General features: G+C 44.2%; 1 protein-coding gene across 5 annotated transcripts in view; it reads right to left on the bottom strand.

Moving 5' to 3' along the window:
- Positions 1-6,623: 6,623 nt before the first annotated feature.
- The window catches only part of SPTBN1 (spectrin beta, non-erythrocytic 1), a 116,173-nt gene continuing 98,080 nt past the window's right edge, over positions 6,624-24,716 (bottom strand). For 4 of the 5 annotated variants that reach the window (XM_057382093.1, XM_057382085.1, XM_057382101.1 and 1 more), the window contains 13 exons: positions 24,527-24,657; positions 23,026-23,230; positions 22,541-22,915; positions 20,609-20,853; positions 20,122-20,260; positions 19,156-19,240; positions 18,410-18,606; positions 17,237-17,343; positions 16,608-16,671; positions 11,440-11,678; positions 10,035-10,208; positions 8,342-8,384; positions 6,624-8,052 (listed from right to left, as the gene is read on the bottom strand). In XM_057382093.1, coding sequence (XP_057238076.1) covers positions 7,837-8,052; positions 8,342-8,384; positions 10,035-10,208; positions 11,440-11,678; positions 16,608-16,671; positions 17,237-17,343; positions 18,410-18,606; positions 19,156-19,240; positions 20,122-20,260; positions 20,609-20,853; positions 22,541-22,915; positions 23,026-23,230; positions 24,527-24,657 — 2,220 coding nt within the window. In that variant the 3' untranslated portion in view covers positions 6,624-7,836. Of the gene's footprint in view, positions 8,053-8,341; positions 8,385-10,034; positions 10,209-11,439; positions 11,679-14,783; positions 16,672-17,236; positions 17,344-18,409; positions 18,607-19,155; positions 19,241-20,121; positions 20,261-20,608; positions 20,854-22,540; positions 22,916-23,025; positions 23,231-24,526; positions 24,658-24,716 lie in introns of those variants that run through there. The other variant, XM_057382118.1, reaches the window with a different exon arrangement.

Below are 24,716 nucleotides of genomic sequence, written 5' to 3'. Positions count from 1 at the left end.
TGGATGGGGGAGCTCTCCTTGGATGGGGGAGCACTCTCTGGATGGGGGAGCTCTCCTTGGATGGGTGCTGTGGCCGCTCTGGGGGCCTCTGAGGCTGTTCATCAGGATCCAATGCTCCAAGTCCTCATACAAATCTTCTTTTCAATCTCATCTCATGTACAACATCCAGCATAAATATGGGAATATTACTCCACTTTTCCTCATCCCCCAGCAACCCAAAACTCCCTCCTTTTTTAGTCTATAGCAACTATGTAATAAGACAATCTTATTTTCCCGTTTTCAGTCACACAACACCCTGATTCTCCATGAGGTAGTGGGGGATGTAACACTTTTTTTTTTTTTTTTAAATTACTGTCATCCTTTGGAATTACATTATAAGGAATAAATTTCCTCCCTTGTCTTCTTCTTTTCCTAAAGCAGAATTCATATTACCATTATTAGTCGAGCGTGGTTGCTGCATGTTTTTGGTGATAAGACATCCAGTGCYTTATAGTATCACTGCACAGGAGCCCAAACCCAGCCCTCCACAAAYTCGGCCACAACCGCAGCGAAGAGGATGCTGGAAGCAGAGGAGCAGAACCAAACACCCATTCACAGAACACAGCGCCAGACGGACGGGAAGAAGGAATTCCAAGGCTGACAACCCCTGTACCTTTTCCCACACAACACGCCTCACACCGACCGAGCTGAAGAGCGGCGTGCCGGCACCGCTCGCACACGGGGTCACAGCGCCGGCAGTACTCCAGGACACGGCAGCGGGACACCGGCCCTCGGGGAATGCGAACCCCGAGTCTCGGGAGCCGCCTCCGGCGGAGCGCCGGCCCCGGGCGGGCGGGGGGACGGGCGGAGCCCTCAGGCGGAGCCGCCCTCTTGCCTCGCGGGGCGCGCGCGGGCGGCGGCGCGCGGCCCTTCCCGCCCTTTCTCCTGAGGGGACCCGGCCCTGAGGGGCCCCCGGCACAGCCCCGCCCTGCCCAGCCCTGCCCCGCAAGGAACACGCGGATTTAGGCAATAAAAACCATCCTTCTGCTTTCCCCGTGTTCAATAGTGTACAAAAGCCTCACAAACTACAAATTCGCGCTCACCTTTTTAAACTCCTTCCTCAGCAGCCGCTCACCAAAACCACCTTGTTTTGTCATAGAAGCATGGAATATGCTGAGCTGGAAGGGACCCGCAAGGATCAATGCAGTCCAGCTCCTGTCCCTGCAGAGACACCCCAGCAATGCCACCCTGTGCATGCCTGGGAGTGCTGTCCAAATGTTCCTGGAGCTCTAGCAGCCTTGGGGCTGTGACCATTCCCGGGGGAGCCCGTTCAGTGCCCCACACCCACAAGGGGAAGAACCTTTTCCTGAGATCCATCCCAAGGCTCTGACACAGCTCGCAGTTCCCTCAGGTGCTGTCACTGGTCACRGGAGTGAAGAGATCGATACCRATAYCRGCCCCTCCACTGCCCCTCACAAATTCTTGGTCCTTTYCCACCCTGGTATTATTCAAAGGAATAACTTCCACATGATCACAGCTTTCTTTTTATGATTTTTTTTTGTTACATTATCTAATTTACATTATAAAATTAATCTATATGACAGGATTTTCACCTACCCAACAAGGACAAACAAAAAACTAGTTTCAAGCCTCTGCTGGCATGCCTGTCACTTCTCTGTTAGCAACAGCAGTCAAGCTGAACTTGGTATTTAATCCTTCAGGAAAACGTATATCCTCTGTTTTGGAAAAAGTTATTTTTATAAAGGATTATCATTATTTTAGCATAATTAAGTCAWAAAAGAACACCTCAGAGAAAAATTTTAAAACTAAACATGGAGCAACACAAGATCAGTTTCATTCGTTTTTCTATAATCTGTACTSTCAAGAATTAAGTAAATTTTTGATGGTGATTAATTCAATTAATTTAAGCATGAGGTTTTGTGCAATCTGTTTTCCAATTAAAAAAAAAGAAAGGCATTATTTTCCTATTAGGAGCTGTCATGTTGCTGGAAATGTTCCTCAATACTGCAGCCTGCTGTTCACTGTCAGCACAACATAAATATCCTGGATGCTCTCATGGTGTATTTTTTTGGGTGTTAATTCTGGGTTCTGAGTATTCAGCATCAAAAACAGAATGGAAGAAGCAACACAAACCAAGACAAAATGTGAGCCTAAGTAAAAAAAGAGCATTTCTGTTTAAAAAAAAAGAGTAGTCTGAATATACTTCCAATTTCACATAACTGTAAAAATTGATGCTTTGAAATATATTGAAGAACTTAATTAAAAGAGATATAAAAACTGGCAATAACAGCAACKTTTTTTCCTCCTCTTTGTGGCAAGGAGTACATTGGCCTGGAACACATACCCTGTGACTTTACTACTTTTTTGGGGGGGGGTTAAATGTAAAAACCAACCAATGTAGCATCTTGGACGAGTAGTACGTGAATGACAGTCACCACTCTGCCAAAGGGACCATTTGATGCTGTTGGGTTTTTTGACGGCTTTGGGGTTGTCTTTTTTTGGTTTTTTGGGGGTTTTTTTGTTAGTTTGCTTGTTTAAAGCAAGCCTTGTATAGAAGATGCCAGAAGTCGCCACATCTCAAATGGACTTCAATCCTCTGTGATACATCCTGCCCATTCTGTACATGTCCAAGAGCTGTGATTAAGAATGAACACTGAGGTTTTCCCTCCCAGAAACATCTGTGTTATGTCCTAGATCTCTGCTCCACAAAATAGCCTTTATAGCTCATATTTTTATGGCTGAATGTACAGCAGATGCACACAGATGGCATATTAATTGGTATTTCAAAACTGGTACCTCTTATTGGAGTTGCAAATGCTTTTTAAAATTATATAAAAWCCCTAAGAACTCGGGGGAGGGATCAGAGCAGGAGCTGTGATCTAGTTCTGCTTGTTTGTTGCCTGGCATTACATTAATCCAATCCTGACTGATGCCTCTCGGTGATTTTACAATTTAACTACAAAATCATAACAGGGGAATTGGCTCTAAGTTCTTATTCCTTGTGGGCAGAAATACTGATTTGCATTAATGAAACGCTCGGATCCAGCCAGAAACAGTGTKAGGAAAAAAAGGAGAAAAGAAAAAATGGAGCCTTTTCCATCCTCATGCCCATCTTGGAGAGACCAGACAGACCAGGCTCTTTCCAGAACCAGCCTGCAGGGAAAGCCCTTCTGATCAACCATGACAGATTGGTTCTGCTGCTGTCCCAGAGCTGTGCAGGACAGCCAGGAACAGCAGATGGATCGAACCTSCCCATCCCACCTCCACACTCGGACACAGTGGCACAAGGTCTCCCAGATCCCATCTCTCACAGGATACTGCCTGCCTTCATCCGGCCTGGGGGGCTGCCTTTCTGCCATCTCTTCACAGAACCTGAGTGACCAATTWAAAATCACTGCAGAAAGCTTAGTCTTCCCACAGAATCTCCTTTTCCCTGCCACAGTAAGGATGGTGGTGTTCCTCACCTTTCCATCTCCTGGCTGCCATACTTGACTCAACTTCCCTCCTACGACGATTCAGACGAGACGTGTCTAAATCTTGCCACGAGTTTACATAACTCCTTCCAAATGTGACTTTCTGAGTGAAGAGGACTTCGATCCAAGCTCTTCATTCTCTCGAGCGCACGGATAACCCCGGCGTGCGGTTCCGGTGGTAGCAGCTCCGCCGCAGCTCAGCATGTCCCTGAATACAGTGACCTCTCATGGACGATGCCGGCACTCGGTGAGCAAGGGACAGTTCYGTCTCAGCTGGGCGTGGGAGGAGAACAGCAGCAGCAATAACAAACTTGTAACGAAATTCATGTTAGGCCCCGATAATTTTTGCCGTTTCAACATAATGAGCCACCTCAGCGTTTCATCTGAGAGTGAGAGAATATTGTGTGACATTCTTTACTTTGGAATACAAAGTAAATGATATTTCAGACACAGAAAAATGTGTTATTTACACTGCACTGTAGCAGCGTTCACCACCACCAGGCTGATCAGCTGGGGGGTGGTGCTGAGTCAAGGAAGGATCCGTCAGGCACCRACACGCAAAATCCTTTCATTCCATTAGTTATTTAGATGCCAAGCAGCCCATTTGATGTCCCTGGCCGTGCGTCCCGGGGCTGTCCCGCGGGGAAGCTGCCCCGGCAGCCCCGCTCGCCCGCTGCGGGCGGGATGTGCTGCATTACGACACACTGCGGATGCGCCCACGTGGGGCTCGGAGTGGCTCCGCGGCACCCGGGGATGGCAGCTGGGGCACACGCCACCCCTGCACCCCCTTCCACGGCATGGCACATGCTCCAGGTCGTCCGGACACTCCAGAAGGCACCTGCTGAGGCGGTGGCCTCAACTGAGCAGCACATAGACAGGGCTGACATGTCCACTTCTCAGAGTAATTTCATTCTTAACAATCACACAGTCTGATTTTCTGATTTTCCTCTAAATGAAAAGGACTAATGTTTGTTCCAACTCTTTGTGATTTAAGTGTCTGTATTTCTTCAGCCACCTGTGATTAGCAAAGGTAGCAAAGAAACCCAAACAAACAAAAAAAAAACCAAAAACCCCAGCCACCAAAAGTAACAAAACTATGGTATCTGCAAGGTATTTATTGCAAAGGCAGATTCTTGAAGACCCTACCCCTTTAAAGTCTGTGAACTCAACCATAAGAAAGTAGACCATGGTGAAGGGAAAAAACATTTAAACAAGTATTTCACCGGGACAGAGATTATTAATTCCTTTAATAATTCCTTTCTTTACCATTACCATTAATCTTCCTCATACAGAGTACRAGCCTACCACAGAGCATATTCCCTACACAGAACAGATTAACAGATTATTGGCATTAATCTGAAAAAAACCTTCCCGCAAAGACATGCTAAATTCCAATGGCTAAGGAGTTCTGGGGTTTTTCCCCACACTCTACTCAATTTGCCAGGATACGGGAAGGGCCCTCTGACACTTTGGAATGTGATGTGAGGGTCCCTCCAAAATGGAAAAAGGGAGACTGACCTGACTACAGGACAATTCCTCTTCTTACCAATGACAGCAACACAGCTGGGACATTGTTTGCCTGAATTAATTTTCTTTCAAAATTTTAAGRTTCAGGTTCTCTATGACATTTGCARTGTATCTCAGAGGAAATACMACARTTTATAYACRAAACAGCTGTAGTAATGTGTTAAACTATGCTAGAAATCCTCACCTTCCATGTGGCTCCAGGAAGGACAGAATATTCCACCTGTTGGGGGTCCACCCAAGGTCACTGGTATAATTCAGAAAGTGTCACGGCCACTTCTGAACAGGTGACACTGGTGGCAGTGACAGCCTGCTCCCATTTCAATCACCCATGTTTACAGTTTCCTCTTCCCCTAGTATTTTCCAGCAGCGGTCCCTCCCTTCACAAGGTGCAAAAGATTCCTGCACGCCCCTCCCTCCTGCCCTGGCACACGGATGTGTGCACTGACCTGACTCCTCTGACCTGGCTCTGTCCAGGGAGGCTACTCCTGACTTCCCTCTGCAGGGAACTGCTCCCTGCGGGTCCAAGGCTTACTGGAATTCACTCCTGCTTCTCAGCAACTTCCARTCAATCCCTAAGCAGAAAGGATTTTTATTCAAGTCATTACTGGGAACAACTTCCAGTAAGGAGCGAGACAAACAAGAAAACAAATCTAAAGGCAATGTTCCACCAAATCACTACAAAATCACACACCACAGGCTGTCGAGATCCATCTGTGTGACTGCTCATTGCACCAGCTCAGTTGAAGTGACATATGTAAGGCATCAACATCTCTGCGCTTGTTAATCAAGCAAGAAAGTTGTTTCATAGTCTCTAATAAYGTAAATCTCAACTTTTTCAACTGTATGAAATTTTACATTTACAATATTAGTAGTGTTAGCCTACATGCTACTCATAATTAGACTGAGCAATATAACATTACAGAGTAAAAACTTGTGTGCATGAATAGTTCACTGTTCAATAACCAAAAACTTGGAAAACAAGAAAAACCCAGAGAACACTGTACATTCCATGAAAATAATTTAAGACACTGTATTGGTCACATGTTCAGGAAACTGTCACTTGGAAACGCTTGATTTTGCAATTTATCTGCTTTCCATCAAAATCAATATTTGAACATATTTTAACAATCACAATACATTAAAACCCTGGTTCCTTACATTTCTTTGATTTTAAAACATATTGGAGCTTCTTAGAGCTATTCCTTTTAGATGRTTCCCTGGGTGGTGTCCAAAGTAAGGAAAGGATGTAAGCACTTGAGCAAAAGATGGGTAAAAAGTTGGAGACTGGTGCTTACTCAAAATGATGTTCTTTGGCTGCCAGCTAGAACATGGAGCTTTACCTCCATTGGGTAAATGTTCAGGGAACTRCAGTGCCCCAGCCTTTGTGTGCTTACTCCCATCCACTCTGCTAGTTTCACTTCCCACAAAAAGTTCTATATCAGAATATTTTGCAAAATATTAATTTAATTCTTTTTATTTTTGGCACTTAATTTGGGAGGGAGGGCAGGTGGGAAGTGAATGGAAAGAAAYGTGAGAAGAGAGAAAACAACTATTTCAGAATGAACTTTTGCACAAAGGAATGAAATTACATTTGAATRTATCAGTTTCAGTGCACAGGAGAGATGACATTTTAAAATAACTTTATTTTTGATCCTCTTTCAAAATTATGTTTAACATCATCAGAAATGAAATAAGAAACTTACCCAGCAAATTTAGTTTTAAAAGCATTTAATGACATCGCATATATTTAACAGATAGGGTAAAAGTCTAGAGGTACAGTTCGATACAACTGAAAGCCAGTTCCAGTACTACTCTTGACTACAGGCCCAGTCATTGAAAGTTCATTCCTATTAAATGTAATTTTTGATTGTGCAGTAAGATGAAAATTTTTCATTACAATAGTTACAGTGACAGAAATGCACACTATGTATCAAAGAGCAAGGTAATGTAGCAAAATTATAACACACAGTGCTGCAGCTGACAAGCAAGTAACCATTTGAGTAACATTACTTTTCCAGTAAATGCTTCAGTTCCACTTTTACACTTATCGATGATTTTAAAGGGTTTATTATACATCTAGTCTTATTATACTTTGTACTAGAATTATCTGAAACATACAATATAATGTATTTTGGAAAAAAAAAAAAGAAAGAAATTTGAAATTACAGCTTATTTAAAACTGTACCAGCCTGTTAATCCATCTTGAACACCAACATTCTTATCTGTCGTACTTGATGCCGGGACGCTTCGGATGGTGTTAATACCAACGTTGGGCTGTGAGTCAACGCATACCTGCACTCTGTTACAGCAAAGAGAACACACTACCACTTTAATTCCTGTTAGAATCGCAAGGGGAGGCTCTACTAGTCAGGACTCAGCATAACAACCTTAACTGGAAGTGAATGCCTTTCAGAATTTGTACATTGGTTTCTCATGTGCACAGTAGATTCGAAAGCACCGCTGCCTTGCATACCAATAGCACTAGGAGTGGGTTATTTTCCAAGACAGCCTCACAAAATTGAGGAACAGTTTAAATATTAAGATCTAATCTACATTAACTTCATTTAAAAAAAAAACAAACCAACAAACAAAAACAAAAACAAACCCCAAAACCTGGTCCTCCCTCTCCCACAGAAGCTGCCCAATGCACCTCATACGTTTGTAACTTTAGATTCTTTTTTTTTTGTTGGCTTTTTTATTTTAAAACGCTCTATAAATAAAAAAATGTCAATCACATTGAGGAACATGAGGCACAGAGAGTAACGTATTGGTTCTGAGCTCGCATGCTGGAATTCCACTGGAACGGTCAGAGAAGTGCAGTGTGTGGAGATGGAATTCACTTCTTTTTACCAAAAAGGCTGAATCTTTTCTCTTTGTCTTTCTCTTTGTCTTTCTCCCGCTTGCCAGGGCTAGACTCGCTGGTTATTGTGACGCTGGCAGGCAGGGTCTGGGCACGGCTGGAGGCTGGAGTGCTCTGGGTGGTCGGGGACACTTCGATTTTGTCTGAAGAGATTGCTGATGTGATGGCCTGAATCCACGTGTTCATCTCCTCCTTCAAAATCCCCAAAGGCACAAAACCGTTACAACCAGCACACCCCTCTGACTCCCGTGACATTGTGGAGGGGGAATGGACACAGGTGAGAAATGCAAGGAAAACCAGCTCCACCTCATCCCCTCTGGCTGTGCACTTCCAAAGATACCTCCCATAGGCTGTAGCTCAGCAGCCCTGAGTCTACACATCACCCACACACAGARTGCACTCCAGCTCTCAACAGCTGGTTCTCCCCGTGGTACAACAGCACAGCTATCAAAGTAATAAACGGTAAGAAAACTACACTTACATCATCTTTGGCTTGGAAGAGGTATTCATTGCCATCGGTCAATCTGGAAAGAAAGCAACCATCACAAATTTAGTTCAGTAGTGGTCACACTGCTTTAGCTCCTGCTTGTTCGGCTCCAGCACATGAGCAGCCTGAGGCACACAGGACTGCAYAGGACAATGCTCACATGCCAAACACCCCCAACAACTCCTGTTTCAGCCACACACATGGCAGCTCCAGGCTCTGGACATACTCAAGGTGGTGCTTGTGTTTCTGTGTGSCTGCTTGCTCAGTACTTGTTCTTTCAGGTACATATTTTCTCTTTCACAAAACACACTATCGAGGCTTACTCAATACTTTAAAAAGWAAAAGGTCACAGGCAGCACCCAGAGCTTTCACTGCTCATGTGAAAACCCCACAAAATTCTGCAGCTGCTCTGCCCTTGTAGCTATGGTGTGGTGCTGGCTCCTACACTAAGTATTAGTGTTAGTGATGAGCAGCTGCCTCTCCTCACAGTGAAGGCCAGAGTCTCCCCTCWGATTCCTGTGCTGATTTTACTCAGGTCATTTAATTGGGATACATTTAACAATGTATATGATGATACACATAAATTAAAAATCAACTGAATGACACCAGAACAAGCAGGAGGCAGAGGCAGCGGTAGCTCTGCTACAGGCTTCCCCATCTTTTCTAACAAGAAGCCAGCATTTAAACAACTCTTTATGAAATGAAATTAAGGATTAAACAGCAAAACAACAGTTCCTGAGTAAAGGAAATATCTATATGCAAGTAACCGAGGAGCCTAATGCAGGTAATGAAACACTGGCAAAAAGGGCAGCTGTTTTTTCTGCCTAAYTTTGCATTTGGAACAGCATATCCTTCCATTAGCAATTCAGAGAGGTTTAAAATAGTTTAAAGGATGAATCATATAGCTGCAGGCCTGTCTTTGAGAAAGGTACATCTCCCTAAATATTTGCTATATATTTTTACATATATTTTCCATAAAGCAAATTTTCCCTGGACAGGGATTCTATGATCTTTAGAGGATTCCTGTACYGATATAGTATTACACCACCATCCYCTCTGCTCTGCCAAAAAAATCCAAACCAYRTGTCTTGAAATATATMACCTGATCAGTTCATAAAGTAAATCTCCTTTGACAGAATGATCTCATAGCTATGTAATGACAAATATCTTTTAACTGTTGCCACTAGAAAATTGTTCAGTAAAACAAAGTTTCCCAAGGAAACGCCTTTTTTTAACCTTTGAGCAACAGGTCATTCACACASTTCAGAGTGAAATGGTTTGTAACTATACTGTCTAGACCTGAAAATGTGAGAGATGTCTTCATTAGCTCCTAAATTCATGCTGAAAAAATTAAACAAGAGGCTTGATTTGGAAAAGAGCAGAACCATGATCAGTGTTCTCAAACAGTTCCAGAGGGAGTGGCTGAAAAGCCTAGCACTGTGAAATACAGGCCCCTAACTCCAGGCACACACATCTGGTCTTGTCCCAGATGAAAGCGCTCTGATTTTATTGTGACACTGTTCTGTGCTTGCTCCCTTTGATGAGCAAACCACGACTCAGTGTTGGGAAGAGCTTGCTCAGAAAAGCAGATGCTGCAGTTAATTCATGATCAGTTCCAAGGCTGGATTTCCCAGTAAACACACCCATCACAGCTTTCTCCAAGGGCAGAACACTGCCCCAAGTWTACCTGAGCTTGAACACATGCTTTTTCTTTTTGTAATCGACTGCTACTTCACAGACCGCGTCCTTCAAGCTGACAGGGATCTCGTTGTGRTAGGGGATGCCAGAAGCAGCAGCTTTCGAGTCCTTGTAGAAGCCCATCTCTTGGTTGTTTATGACACAGTACACGTTATGCCATGACCTTCAAGACATGGGGAACAACAAAAGCAGTTAAAAATACAATGCTCTCGCCTGCAGAACTGGAGAAACCAAACGTAACTATTTCTTGTACGTTAGTGGAGATTTGTTTARTGTGAGGATGTGAATATTGCCTATGATGTCCCATGAAGTGCAGACAGAGAATTYTTTCATAGAAGCACAGTTTTAAGACAAAAGCCAAAAGGAACAGAGATTCCCAGAGYTCCCTCTGATAGCACATGAGCATGACCTCACAGTGGGAGGACTGTTTGGCAGACTGGGCACTTTGCATTCTTAAGACAGAAGCTGATTGACCTTTTAATGGCTCTGTTGGAGAAGAAATTCTCACTTGCTGTAAACTGATTAATGGAATGGAATAGACTGTATGTGAAATCCTTGATTGACACAAATACTCTTAGTGGCATCATCTACCTCATTCTCTAATAGAGCTGTGAAAACAATTACTGGAAATAAAAGTACCCACACTCTAGTACTGCTGGCTGTCACTGCCACAAAGGCTTTGTCTGGTGTGAACAACTCCAGTGGAACAAAAATSCTGGTACTGTACTCACTGTACTACTCCTGCTGTACTCACTTCTGATCTCAGCTCTGCCATGTGCTTCAGCTCCTACCATATCCCACAGACAATGCTGCAGCTCAGCACTTGCTGTGAACATTTCCCTTGACAGTCAAGTCATAAATCTGGTTTCAAGAGCGAAGGACCCCAGAAGGCTTTTTCAGTGCAGACAAATCTCAAAGTTTTGCTTGTTTGAGACCTGCAGGACATTCTTTGGGAATGGAATTGACTATGGCACACCAATCGTCCTCTGTTCATGCTGAACAGATTACAAAGTAGGTGAAAAGTTGTAATGTGCAAACAGAAAATGTCAGAAGAATACGACCATTTCTAGGCTCACACCTACGTGGTTTTCTTTTCTTSTAGTAATGTACAACTTGAGAGATCTGGAATCAAATCCCACTACTGCCACAAATCCATCATGAGAAGTGGGAAAGTCGTGGTATCTCTCCGCCTTAGTTTTCCACCTGACAAATGTGGCTAATGCTGCCTTTTGTACCAAATATCTTTAGACTGCAGTTCCCCATCTGCAGCATTCACTCCCTACAGCAACAGGAGCCTGGGAGGTCTCTGGGAGCTGGAGGAGGCTGGACATGGATGTGCCATCTTGGGAGAGCCCTTGGCTGTCCTGCCCTGTGTTACACAGGGAGCACTTTACCTGCTGGAGGCTTTCTTGCTGTGTGTCTCCCACTCGTGCTTGCGGTGTAAGAAGCCTTCCATCTGGGCTGAGGGGATCTCCTGGGTTTTGGCCGGGAGGGTAGCAGCAGTCTGGGCCTGAACGCCGCTCTTGGCTTTGCGGTCTGACGTCGGGGAGGGAACGGGACTGGACTCTTTGGAACTTGTCCTCTGTTCTGCAGCTCCATTGACCATTTCRTTAGTTTCTGCAGTTTCTGCCACCTAGGAACAGTGGAGAACACGTTCAGCCAGAAGCCCCCAACACTGAGGTATCCTGCAGTTAATCTGTCTCCCTGAACAACGTGGCTGTGTATAAACTTTGCCTGGACAATGACACAGGCCAATAAGTTCTTTCTCGCACTCCATGGAGACACAGGAGGCCAAGGAAATTAGAAGGTAGGAATGGATTAGTACTCATTTTACAGGTGGAGAGATGGGAAAATAAGAGCAGCTGAACATCAGTGTGAATCTTACTGTGCTTTRCTCTGCTGGTCAATTCTTTTATACATAGTTACTCCTAGAATGAGAGCAATCATCTGTTGCTAAGCAGTCAAATGTTTGGAACAGTAACAATCACACTTTCTGCAAACCTAGAGGAACAGTAGAAGTTATACACATCAGCCACCTTAAATACATTTATGGAATTACTGGGGCATTAGAGGTCCATAAAAGGTATTAACTATGAGTCAGCAGAGAAAGATGTCATAATAGCCCAGGAGCATTTACAAAAATGTGTGCAATTGATTTGTTTCTGTAAAAGCTCCTTTCCCACTTTCCCCATTCCCCTAGTGACACAACAAAATCAAAACATGCAGAAATTAGAAAGATTACACCATGCATTTCATCTCCACCATCCCAGTTAGGATACTGGATCGTAAAGACAAAGGGAATGAGGTCACATGTCAATTGATTGAGGTCTGGTTCAGACTGGCGTTATTAGGTGGATTGGATTTTGGTTAAAGGAACTGAAAACCACCACAGTCACACAGCATCACACAACTATTTACCCCCAAACAAAGACAGAACCAAGGCCTTGCCCATCACTTGCTTTGTTGGTCGCGTTGCCTGGCGCACTGGGATCGATAGCCTAGAGAGCAGCCGTGTTTCCAGCAGCTCTCACTGGTCAAGCTGGCGACGTCTTCAGGAGCCATTCATCCAAAAATCATTTAAATTGGAATCCTAATGGCTATAAGCTTTTGAAATGCAGCTTGGTCCCAGTTTTGGTTTTTTGTTTTTTTTTCTTGTACCATTACTTTGACATATAGAGCCGTTGGTAGCAGCTCAGGAGTTACACAACCAGTGTGTAGTATTATTATTAGCAAGTTACTAAAGCTCAGTGCTGCTATTGCTCTAGTAGATTACAAACATTCTGGACTGGTTTTATGCAGACAAGCAGGTTTTTGTGAATGACACACTAATTAGACATTCCCACTTCTGCACATGGCCTGGACAAATCAAAAGCAGCCGAATTATTATGCAACAAACTCAATTTTGTCACTGTTTGCTAGAACTTCTTATACCTGTYCCATATCCATTATCATGCCTCACACCTTGTACCTCACCATTGGCCTAGGAAGATCTGAGTGTCWGCTTGCTCTGAACATGGGAAGGATTGGTTAACTGCCTTTAGCAACCTAAACCTCCAGAGTACAGACACTACACCCCCAAATTGGGAGAGAATCAGAGCTCACATTGCGTTTCAGTCAGATTTGCTTTACTCTGTCACTACAGATACATATCCTTATGCTGCTCCTTCACAATTAGGATCAATCTAAGCCATCAACCCTCACTACCTGTATCCAAATCTCAAAGTATAACAAAAATGTTGCATTAAAGCAGGGGAGAAGGTAAACAGATGAGGCTGAACATTATCCAAACACTGCCAGAACACAGGTAGTGGAATGAACAACCCGAGTCACAACTCATCACCCATGCCAACCACCTACAACCAACAGATCCTTTCAAGAACAAGGAGAGTCCTTTGCACACCTTTCTGTCCAGTAACACTCCTGAACCTCAAACTTTGCTTTGCCACTGGCTGGTGCCCTGTCTGAGAGATCTGACACCTCTGACCAGCACTGAGGAACCACACAGTCCACAGGAACTTGTCTCCACAACCTAAATGAACTCCACAGAGTACCTGCCCCTCTCACTAACAGAGAAAACAGCGTGTTTGCTGGAGTGGTACCAGCCAGATGTGAAAACAGGACTGATTTGGGGGTACCTAGAGCCCCTAATCGAGGCAAACCAGACCAGTTTCAAACCAGCAGCCACTGCACAGCTACTCAACGTAATCTATGGGAAATAATATGAATTCAGTGATGCAATCTGCAGCCCTGTGGCTTTGAACAGTAACTGCCAACTTYAATCACACTATCAGACCTGCACCTTCTACGTCAAATTCTACTGGTTGTAAAAGGGCTATGAAAAGCTTTTCTGATGCTCTTTCAGGTTTTATTTCCTTTCATGTATTATCTACAATTAACAGAAAACAAGCAAAATAAATCATGAACAGCTCTGCAAAGGATGTGTCATGAAAACAAAGAAAAAACATGAGCTGAACATACATAAATAAAAACATGCGTGAGGCATGCGGAGACAATGCCATGGAGGACAAACAGCAACAGCAAACTCCTGTTACAGCACAACAGTTCTCGTGTACATGACACAGCTCTCTCCATGGGGCCTGAGGGGTTAGTTGGAAGTGCTTTAGTGGCTACAAGCTACTCTGGAAATCTTTAAAGCAGGACTGGGACATGCAACAAGACAGGTGGTGACAAAGACGGAGGCGCCCCTTTGGTTTTYACAGTGCTTGAAGCAACATCTACTCAGTTCATCAACTCAAGGCTCTGCCCCACAGCTGAAGAACCAAATGATTTGCCTGGTTCAGATGCAAACAGATGCCAGCCTCTAGGCTGTTCTGGCAATAGGACCTTCCTAATGCCTTAAGCCAGTCCCACAAGCTGCAATAAATAGGTGAAATCTTATTCTTCTRGTGCCTGAAATGATGATCTTAATTGATGACTTACTTTTTCTTCATTGTCATAAAAGCGGAATTTTTATGCAACTGTACTAATACAAATAAAAAAAGGTCTATCTCTATAAATTCATTCTACAGACTACTTTTTCACCAGAATACATTTGAAGGCTCTGCAGATGGTGTAATCTGAAGCTACAGCTACCCTGCCCTGAGAACTGGCACATTTTCGAGGCACAGGGCAACCACCAGAGCATCCCCATAAATGCATATGGAATTTTTAAATGCATTAAGAAGCTATATGCTGTTATCCTGATAAAAGAAAAAAAAAAACAACATGCATCATGAAGTGGAAAGACAAAAGTACGGTTACTGAAGCACATCCTTTCAATCGCCGCTCTCACTTTACAAGCTCAGCYCACACAGAACAATCCAGCTGCACTGCTCAGCCAGTTGTCAGAAGCCAAAATTCTGATCAACAGCAGCACATCTTGTGCCTCACAGCAGAATTGACACAGCTCTGTACACCTGAGATATTGCAACACAGGACTCAACAAACTGAGCTTGAAAGCTCTCATGGAAGACTGAAGTGCAGATGGTAAAGATGAACATGGAAATGCATTATGTAGCATGGCAATAAAATAAAATTTCAAAAGAAGTGWACAGGTGACATATAAGGCTGCGCTAACCAACAAGATGATGATCTGAGATGTGCTTGAAAATCACTTCACATTCCCTGCCACAACTGTAACAGAATTTATAAACATTAGAATGTACAACAGCTCACTCCAGAAGAGAAAGGTGGAACTACTGAGTACTGTGGAACATTGGCAGAGTCTGTGTGCAGACTCAGAACTAACTGGAATGGACTTCTTAAAGGCAAACCTGTGCTGAAAGGCATTTCCTGCCAGAGCCCTCGGCTGGGAACTGTTTGCTCTGCTGCACTGTAAGAGCCCTGATAGCCACATATCCCAGCCTGCCAGGAGCCTTTCCTGCACTGAATATGACCCCAGAGAGTCAGGTTCAGTAACAAAGAGAAGTGTCCTTTCACTCAAAGCATTAACTGAAACAAGGAGGCTCTGCAGGAAGGGGATGAGGAGGGGAGCCAGATTCAGCTCCTGTGTTGCATTAACTCCAGAGACATTTACTGGCATTGTCATGGCTGCACATGAGGATTCTTGGCATGCATCCTGACTCCACTGGGACACCTCCTATCAAGGAGCAAGTAAGGCATGGAGCATTCAGCCTGCACCTAGGTAAAATAATGAGCTGGGATCTTAGATAATGTATTTTATTTTGTTTTTCAAGGAAAGCTTCACAACYTCTTCCCAAGGGGACACACCCTATTCTCCTTTACACCCCTGCCTCTCTGGTGCCCAGAAAATCAAATTGCTGTAGCGCCAGCTGGACAGGACCAAGGCCAAAGGGGGCCCACCACAGCAAGGTCACAATTCTGCATGAAGACTAAACCCCCAGATAAATCTAGATACTGGTTTTGAATGGTTTATTTCACGTTTATTTGTCTCTGCAGTCAATGAGTCCATTCTGTATGGAATGTAATACAACTAACCTTAAGGCTTTTATTTGTCCACAGTCACACTCCCCCCTCCCAGCCCTTCCTGCCCAGCTCACTCGTGTGGATTATCTTTGGCCTGGTACATAACTCTTGCTAATGCAGCTGATTTAATAAAGTTGCCGTGCTGAGACCTGTTAGTATAACTCGATGCGTCATACCTGTCAGGTCCTAGTGCTCTTCTTCATTAGGATGTAATCTCATTACATCTCAATTACTCATATAAAGGACGCATTTGCTGGAAAATCTTAATACTATTAGCAACATGAAAAACTCACAGTAAATAACATGAAATAAATGTGTCACCTTAAAACAACTAAGTGTCAGTGGGGAGATTCAAATAAACAAAGATTAAAGTGAAGCAAATATATATCCAAGGAGCTGCTAATTAAATAAAAGTCAACTGATGGGAAGGAAGAGAAAAGCAGCAGGGAAATCTGAAGCCAGAAGATTAAACCAGTACCAGTAAACCATACTGAAAAAAGGTTTCTTTTGCTGCAAGTGATTCTGTAGGTTACAGTCCAGACCATGAGCGGTCATTGGCTGTCCGTCTGCTAATAAAGTTTTTGTAGTTTTGGTAGGTTTGGGAGCGGTAACTAACCCGTGGAGATTCCTGGTCTGAAGGCAAACCATTTTGGGAAACCTGTTCTCCTTTTGTCCCATCCCTGTTGGGAGAGAGGAAGAAGAAAAGAAATTGGATAAGGCTCTTAGAAGTCACCCGTCTTGTTCACCAAAATGAGATTTTCTTACTGAATATTAATTTTAAGAAATTTAAGCAAGTTCCTAAAATCCTCAGGCCCAACTAAATAAATCCAGTTATGATTTACTGATGTGAAGGGAGATTTAACCAGACTTTACTGAGTTGCCTTACAAATAAACCTCCTCCTATCACATAAGCAATTTCATAAATGTCAATGTTCCATGGATGCAGCTTAAAATTTSTAATGGAATGCTCATCAAAGAAAAAAGCCAAGGTTGTTCAGAAACTGCAATTTGTGGCCCAGGGAGTGTAAAATCAGTATTCCTGTTTTTGGATCAGGGATGCCTCAGCAGTGGCAACTGGAAAATGTGAACYTAGCAGGGAATTCAGGAGTTTGGGAGAGGTCCTGTCCCCAGAAACCACCAAATCTTCTAACAAGGGTCATATTCCAAACCCATACAACCTGCTCTCCTTTTACAGCACATTTTCAGCCCAAGGGTTCCCCGAGTGAGGTACAGAGCCCAGCTCACCATTGCTGCTGGGAGTCTCCATCCTCTGCAACCTTGGACTCTGGAGTGGGCGGCTTCCTCTTCCGCTCCTCCTCCTCTTGCTGCCGACGGACTTCCAGCAGTTCCAACTGTGAGAGGAAACATTTTTGATGTAAAAGCACTGCCCATTTTGCAGGGTTTTCTATAAATTAACAACAACTCTGTCTATTTTTCTGAAACATTACTGAAATGAAAGTGAATTGGACTAAAATTGGAAAGTTTTAAAAGCATCAGTCATGCCAAGTTTGTGGCACCAAATTTGTCAGGGAGGGCATCAGCATCAGAGCCTCTGACAGCAGCCCACAACTGGCTATGTCTATTTTCCAACTCATTCTRTAAGAACAAAACCCAGACAAACAWRAAAAYAGCCAAAGTTATTAAAATATCCAAAARCAACATCCTCTTGTCTGTTTGCCAAACACAGAAATAAAATGTTCCATGTCTGAATCCCTGAAATAACCCATCTCCATAAAACCAGCCTGATTTTGTGACAATGCTGAGAAATTCCAGTTCCTTTTGTCTTCAGCTGTGACGTTCAGGTGTGTGAAAACCCAGGCCACCTCAATTTTAGTATCTAAAGCCAAATTGATCTCCAAAGATGGTAAAATGCTCTCTGAGCATTAATGACTGCCATTGCAGCTGTGTTCAAAATGGGGTTTGGGGTTTTTTTTGCTTATTGTGTCTTCCTAGGGGACAATACAACCTTGCACTGAAGCAGTCACGACACAACAAACATCACCATCACTGCCCSTCTCCCCATCACTTTCATCTTTAACCAAAAATAATTTGAAATGTTCAGATCTGGGTCTCTTCACTCAGAATCCCCCTTCCATTTTAGAGCCCAACCAGTACAGCAGAGGGCTGGACCAAATTGCTCAGCTCTGAAATTTCCTTCTGGGTTATTACTCCCAGGCCCAAGAGAGCTTCTGCTGTCTCCTGAGGTTATTTATCATTTGAGCTTTTTCCTTGCAAGTCGTTRAGCTCAAATTAACAAGAGAGGGTTTTAGTATGGGAGAAACATGAAACTTCAGGCCCTGGGTGGTTGGCTGAGGTTGATCAACAAACAACCAACAGCTGTAGCTCAGGTTRGTGATGCTGGTAGTTATTCCAAACCATCAGCCAAGAGGAATGGTCAGGGWGGTTCAGAGCACTCACCGTGGTCAGTCTCTCCAGCGCTGCAAATCTCTCGTCCCAGGTAGCTGCAGATTTCTCAAACGCTTCGTGCCGCTTGATTAATTTTTCCACTTCATCAACGCTCTGCCCTATTTCACGACTGGACAGGTAGGGCTCCTGTCCCAGCAGCCAGGCCTCAGCCACGCTTGCATCTCTGGAGAATTGGTGCACCTCCAAAACTGAACAAAGAGGGCATAGGTGTCAGAGCCATTAATGCCACAAAGAAGAGCATCATGGAGCATTAGGCAGCTTTGTGATTTTCTTAAACACAGCTCAGGGAACAAAATACATGTACTTGGCTAAGTGTTTCCATTATCCAAATTGAGTGAAACTGATAATTGAAAAGACACAAATTTCTCCTGTTGGCTTTGTTTGAAGGAGAAAATGCRTGTTTCATTTTGCAAGTTTAGTTTGGTTTTTTTTATTCTAATCTGCTGTAACCTACTAACTTCAGCATAGAAATTGGAATGTGACAACTGCAAAATACAATAAAGCTACTACACCAAGTTCTGAATTTGGTCACATAGAGCAAGCCCTTTGGTGCAGATTTCTTGACTTCAAATTTCCCATTATTTAACAACCAACAGGTGTGAACTTTGAAGCTATCCCAGCACAAACACACTTCAAAGCACTGTAACAAAAAAGTGAGGAGCTGCAGGGTTTTCTCAATGCTCAGACAGTGAAAAGAGAAATGGTCCAGCACAAAAAAAATCTGGCGGTGTTCTTACTCAGTCTCAGCCACTCCCATCTGTCTTCCCACTTGTCAATCATTTCTTTTCTCTTTTCTGTCAGCTGCAGGAGCTTTTCCTTGATCTGGATGGAGAGAAGAGACCTGTTACACAAGCACCAAGCAGCAGCTTCCCCCCACCCTGCACTGACAGACATTGAGTTCCTCAGGAAGTGACTTCACTCGCAAACAACAGCTGGTTTTCTCTTCCAAGTATTAAAAAATGTGACATTTCCATTAAAATATCACATTTGCATAAGCATTCAGTGTCTGTTAAAAGCTACAGCACCCAGAGTATTTGATAAAAGGGCATAATGGGCAAACAAATGTAAATAGTGCAATCAGGTACTGAATCTTCTGCCCTTTTAATGTGAATAATGCAAAATATGCAGCTCAGGATTGTTGCAGAAGCTCTCCCCTTCCTGAAAAGGAAGTGCCTCACAATGTTTGGCTATCCTTGCTTCCCCAAAGGGAGGTAAGAGAATCAAGGGCTAAACCTCTATGCTCTGGCCTAGACACATCAGAAAAGAAATCAAGGCTTTAAGCAGTTGAATATGATTCTCTTAATATTCCTTGAATTTATTCCYTACATAACAAACATTATCCTGCCCATTTCCCTGCAGGCCTCTCCACAGSATTCCATTATCCCTGCAGGAAGTTCAGGCTGTCTCACAGCTGCCTCTGCCCTTGCTCAAAGAAGCCACATTTCCATCCCAGAGCAATTCTCTGCAGAATGGAATGCAACAGCTTCTTTGCATTTTCTGGGCTGAAAATGACATTTCAAACCTCAATGCCACCTCTGCTACCCACCATGAATTCCAGAGTGGAGTTATATCCTGATTTCCCAACAGCACAGAAGTGCACCAGTATCTGAGGTGACATTACTTTTCTGTGGGTGACACGGGGCAGGTTTCCCCCATAGAAAGAACCCCTAGAGGCCCAAGGCTGTACACAGGGAGCATGGTACCTCCTCAGATGCGTAGTGTTTCCTGGCCAGCAGAGACTTGCCAAGTTCAATGCACGTGGTGAAGCTGTCATTTCGGGCATCAATTTCCGCTTTGATTCCTTGGTGATTGTTCATGAGGAGTTCCACGGATGAAACATCCCTAAAATGACCAGAAACATGGATTTTGGATTTAATAGCTGTTGTATTTTCAAACTCACCTGCAACTCAAGGAGAAAAGAAATTGATTGCTGGATTGTGTTTGTAGTTCAGGAAGCCTTTCCCTAGGAACAGCACCATCCTGGTCTGAATCAGAGATCAAATAACCCCAGTGTGAGACCAAATCTCTTTGGGTACAATTTTCCATGGCAATTATTCCAGCAGCCACACACACAAGCAAGTTGCTGCAGCAGCAGGCTCTGAAAGCCACTCAGTGACACTGAGCCTCACAGATGTTCCTCAGCTGACCTGCAGCATTATCTTTTGATAGAGAAGARATGCCTCACATTACCTTGGCTTTTCCTGGGCTTCTATCTGCCGGATAACATCTTCCATCCAGAGCATGAGATCCCGAACCATGCTGAAGAAGCGGAATTTGTCTCCGGTGTCCACCAGCCGCACCCTGCGGCCCTCACAGGCATCCAGCAGTGCCTTCCATGCCTCTAGAACCTCATTTTCCCTCTTTTGGATGTCATCGGCCTTGTCCCCAGCATAGGCAGCTTGGAGGCGAGCTGCATCCTCCTGAAGTTGTCGCACCTGTGACAGGTTTGGGACAGACAAAGCCGTCAGTGGGTTTGTGACTTCTGAGTCACAAATACAGGGACACTTCTCTGCTAATTCATCCCTTGAGGAGCTTTCTAAAGTCACTGCAAATGCACTTGGTCTGTTGACACTAGAAAAGTCTGTCCTGTTTTTAACCCAGTATTATCCCTTAGAGAAGACTGTTGGATCAARGGACCCCCAAAATAGCAAAGATCTGCCACTGCCTGAACCCACTGCAAGACACAGTGCCAAAACAAAGTGGCTGTTACATGCCAGGGCATCAAATTCCCTTCCTCTCACATATGTGACAAAGGCACTTGGGAACTCTGTATCCAAACCACTACTCCAGGTGACAGAGGTAATTTTTCAAAGACAGAGATAATGACTTCAAAAAAAAAGAAAATTTGGAAATGTTAAGAACCTTCTACTAACAGAAATCTCTTCCTTTCAAACACTGTCTTGGGCCGTCAAATGCTAATTTGTGACTGTTTCACATATTTTTTGAGCCAGGAAACATTTTATTAGCTCTTGTCTAATGATTAAGTTTTTAACATCAAATCAAACAGCCTTCTAGCTACAGACACAGAAACCATACCTCTTTCATAATGATCCACCTCGGTGCTCAGGCTGTTTCACCCAGAAATTATCCTGAGTGCTTTCCCCACAGCTCTGTGCTGTGATTACACATTCCTTCATTTAGGTCTTGATTATAATTACCTTTTTGAGAGACTGGGATTGATGTTTTGTGAAGTCTCCCATTTTCTGTATAAAATCTACAGCTTCTGAAAGTAAACACCTGGAAAATCAAATGCTTGCTCTATCTCCTTTGTTTTAGTGTAAATTGCAAYATAATCAAGAATTGGCTGGCATCTGGGCCATAAAATCTCTTTCCTGACCTACTGGGATAAATACAGTCAGTGGTAATTCCTCAATTCCTTATGCAACTTGCTCCCTTCCCAAATTCTCCTTCTGGCAGCTGTATGTTGTATTTTGATTTAGAATCCCTGCTGTGCTGTATGAACAGCTACCACCTTCTACTTGGCACACCTTGGGTTCAAAAGATTCATTAATTAGATCAAGTTTGTGTGCTTTTAAAAATCTTAGCCTGGTCTGTGGACTATAGATCTCTTTTGCTCTTAGGAAGCACAAAGAAAGGCCTTATTGAATTCAGAATACCCAGGTGGATAACCAAGTCAGAAAGCCTCTGTGTAGGACTTTGTCTCAGAAAGGAAAAATAAAGCTCCTGGCACTAAGGGCTTGATTGGGGCTTTTTGATGTTTTTAAAAACAAAAAAACCAAACTGACCAACCAAAATAAAACTAAACTTCAAAAAAGTCAGCTAGGCTTATACATTCCTTCTTATTTTGTATTTGAAATAAATACAGAAGCTCTCTGCCTCTCTCATTTCTTCAACCAAGAACAGGAAATGGAATAACACCCAACAATCGCCAACATGTTCAGAAGCCTGTGTACTTACAGATTGCTACTTTAGATAATCAATCGAATGCAGTGACAGAGCAGCAAACAGACAGATAAGAAAAGGACGCAGGTGAGGTTATTCCCACAGCAATACACTYAGGGAATGGCTGACAGCACTCTGTCTCACAGCCACAGAGGGGCCAAGGGCAGCAGCAAACTCTGCAGCTCAGGTTCCCACACCCACAGTTCACCTGCCACACACCTGGGTGCCCAGGGCCTGGATATCGTGCTCAAACGTCGTGTGCATTCTCTGTAGTGTTTCCACCGTGTTTTGGTCTCTACCAAGCTCCTCGGGCAGTTTCTTATGTTTGTCTTGGATACGTCCTAAGATCTCCTTGGCATCGTGGTAAAATTTGTGCAGTTCATAAGAGGCTGCAAGGATYTGTGTTCTCGTGTCAATGAGCTCCAGGAGATCTGCCCAGGCCTCATTGAGTCCATCCTTCCACTCGGCGATTGTGGCAGCGTCCGAGTGGCCGGAGTTGATGAGTTCATCCGCCATGTGGTTGACAGTATCCACSCGCTCCTGCCCGATGTTCCCGGTGTCTCGGGCGAATTCCCGGAACCGCTCCTGCAGCATCTGGAAGGCAGAGAAAGAGCCTTGTGCAGTGCTGTGGGTACAGAGAGACCTGAGCAAGCCAAGCCACCCGCTGTGAGCAGCTCTCAGAGAAGGCCCCTCCAAGGACTCACCGTGACATGTTCGTAATCCTGGCCCAGCTCGTGGGACCCCGCCACCACCTCCCTCTCGGCAATCCACTGCTCCAGGTCATCCACCTCCCGGTTGAGCTGGAACAGCCGGTGCCTCTCGTCCAGCTTGCCCCTTCTCTCCTCGGCGAGGTCCTTCAGGCCTGCATAGAGCTTGTCCACCTTGGACTGGCGCATGCTGATTCGCTCGCTGGAAAACCAAAGAGCACTGAGCCTGCATTGCCTTTGCAAACAGAACCAGTGTGGGGAAAACTGCAAGGAGTAACTTGAGGCATTTAATCCACAGAATGCATGTCTGCTGCAGGCATGAATTCAACTCAGACGTGCTGGACTGATCCTCAGCTGGCAGAGGTGACTGCAAWAACTGGAAAACTTGTCTGTCCTGTATTGTAACCTCCTGGCTTTAGAGAGGGGAGCTAAAATCAAGCTCTCCATTTGTCTGGCCACAGATCACASCAGGCTTCTCCCAAAGCTACAGAAGAATCTGAGCTAGTGAGGCAGGGAGCAGTTCCTATTCAGTTAAACTYTGCTTCAGAGTTCAGCAACACTCATGGGTTTCTTACCCTTGAAGCTCAGCACTTGCAGAAGGAATGAGTATTTCTACTTGCTGTATCTTTTGCCTGGGTTTTGTCTGAGCCATATAGCCCTGTCAAAGTGCCGTCCCTCTGTCTTGGAAAGTTGRTGATGTTCTTTCAGTACTCAGACAGCTCAGCCAGAGCCAGAGCTCATCAGAAATCACCATGACCACAAGAGAGTGCTTTAGAATTAAATAACAACCTTCCACCAGAGGCAGGATGTGTCTTTCCGAGGCCAGTGGCACCTTCCRGCCTCTGCAGGCTGAGCAGTTAAATACATCAGCCTCGAGTGGAGTCAACCTTGCAGCTGAAGCAAGTGGAGAATTCTGTCTGCTGAGCTGCAGCACTTACAGCAAAACAATTCTAAGGCTTCCTGAGTACTCCCCCAGGGAAAGCCATTTATGAAAGATGAGATAAATTTACCAAAAGTAAGATGTTAATGTGGCCATGTTTAAAGCATCTGATTCTAGGCTCCAATTCTGCTGGAATCTCAGAGAGAACAGGCAGATCTTGGGGAGCACTGCAGAAGGATTACAGTGACCTTCTGTGCTGGCCATCCAAACTGGTTGGAAGAGTGGATCTGGACCTTGTCCCTGAGGACTGCTCCACCTCTGTAAGTTTCAGCAGTGCTGGCAGACCTGACCCTACAGCCTGCACAGGGGACACAACAGATGGGTACTCCAGGTGTCCAGAGCCASCAGATATCAGCAGCTGCACATACTGACCCTATCTGTGCCCAAATCAGGGTGGTCCAACACACACCTTGCACAGAGTGAGGCTGAACTCCTCTTCCTCTGTATGAGCTTTTGAGCTACTTATTCTTTGCTGTGGTCTTTGCGTGCCAGAACCACCCAATAAAGGGACTGAATTACTACAAAAATCATAATCCGATTCAAAATGGCAGTTATTACCTTTCTGGGTGATTATCTGCCACCAAAGTTCTGCTGGTCTTTGAAAGCTGGTGCACAGTTTCAGCATAATCTTCTACAGCYTGTTCCAAAATCTGGTGTTTCTTTAGCATGGACACTGCACTCTGTTCATCCTGTAAGTGTGGCAGAAAATGACAGGAAGAATTATAAGGAGCAGCTCCCAAAACCAGCT

Source organism: Malurus melanocephalus, unplaced genomic scaffold, assembly GCF_030028575.1.
Source record: "Malurus melanocephalus ecotype Western Australia unplaced genomic scaffold, MMel_1.1 scaffold_13, whole genome shotgun sequence".
Taxonomy (NCBI): domain Eukaryota; kingdom Metazoa; phylum Chordata; class Aves; order Passeriformes; family Maluridae; genus Malurus; species Malurus melanocephalus.
Note: the sequence above shows the minus strand (reverse complement) of the source record. Positions and strands in the feature narration are given on the sequence as shown.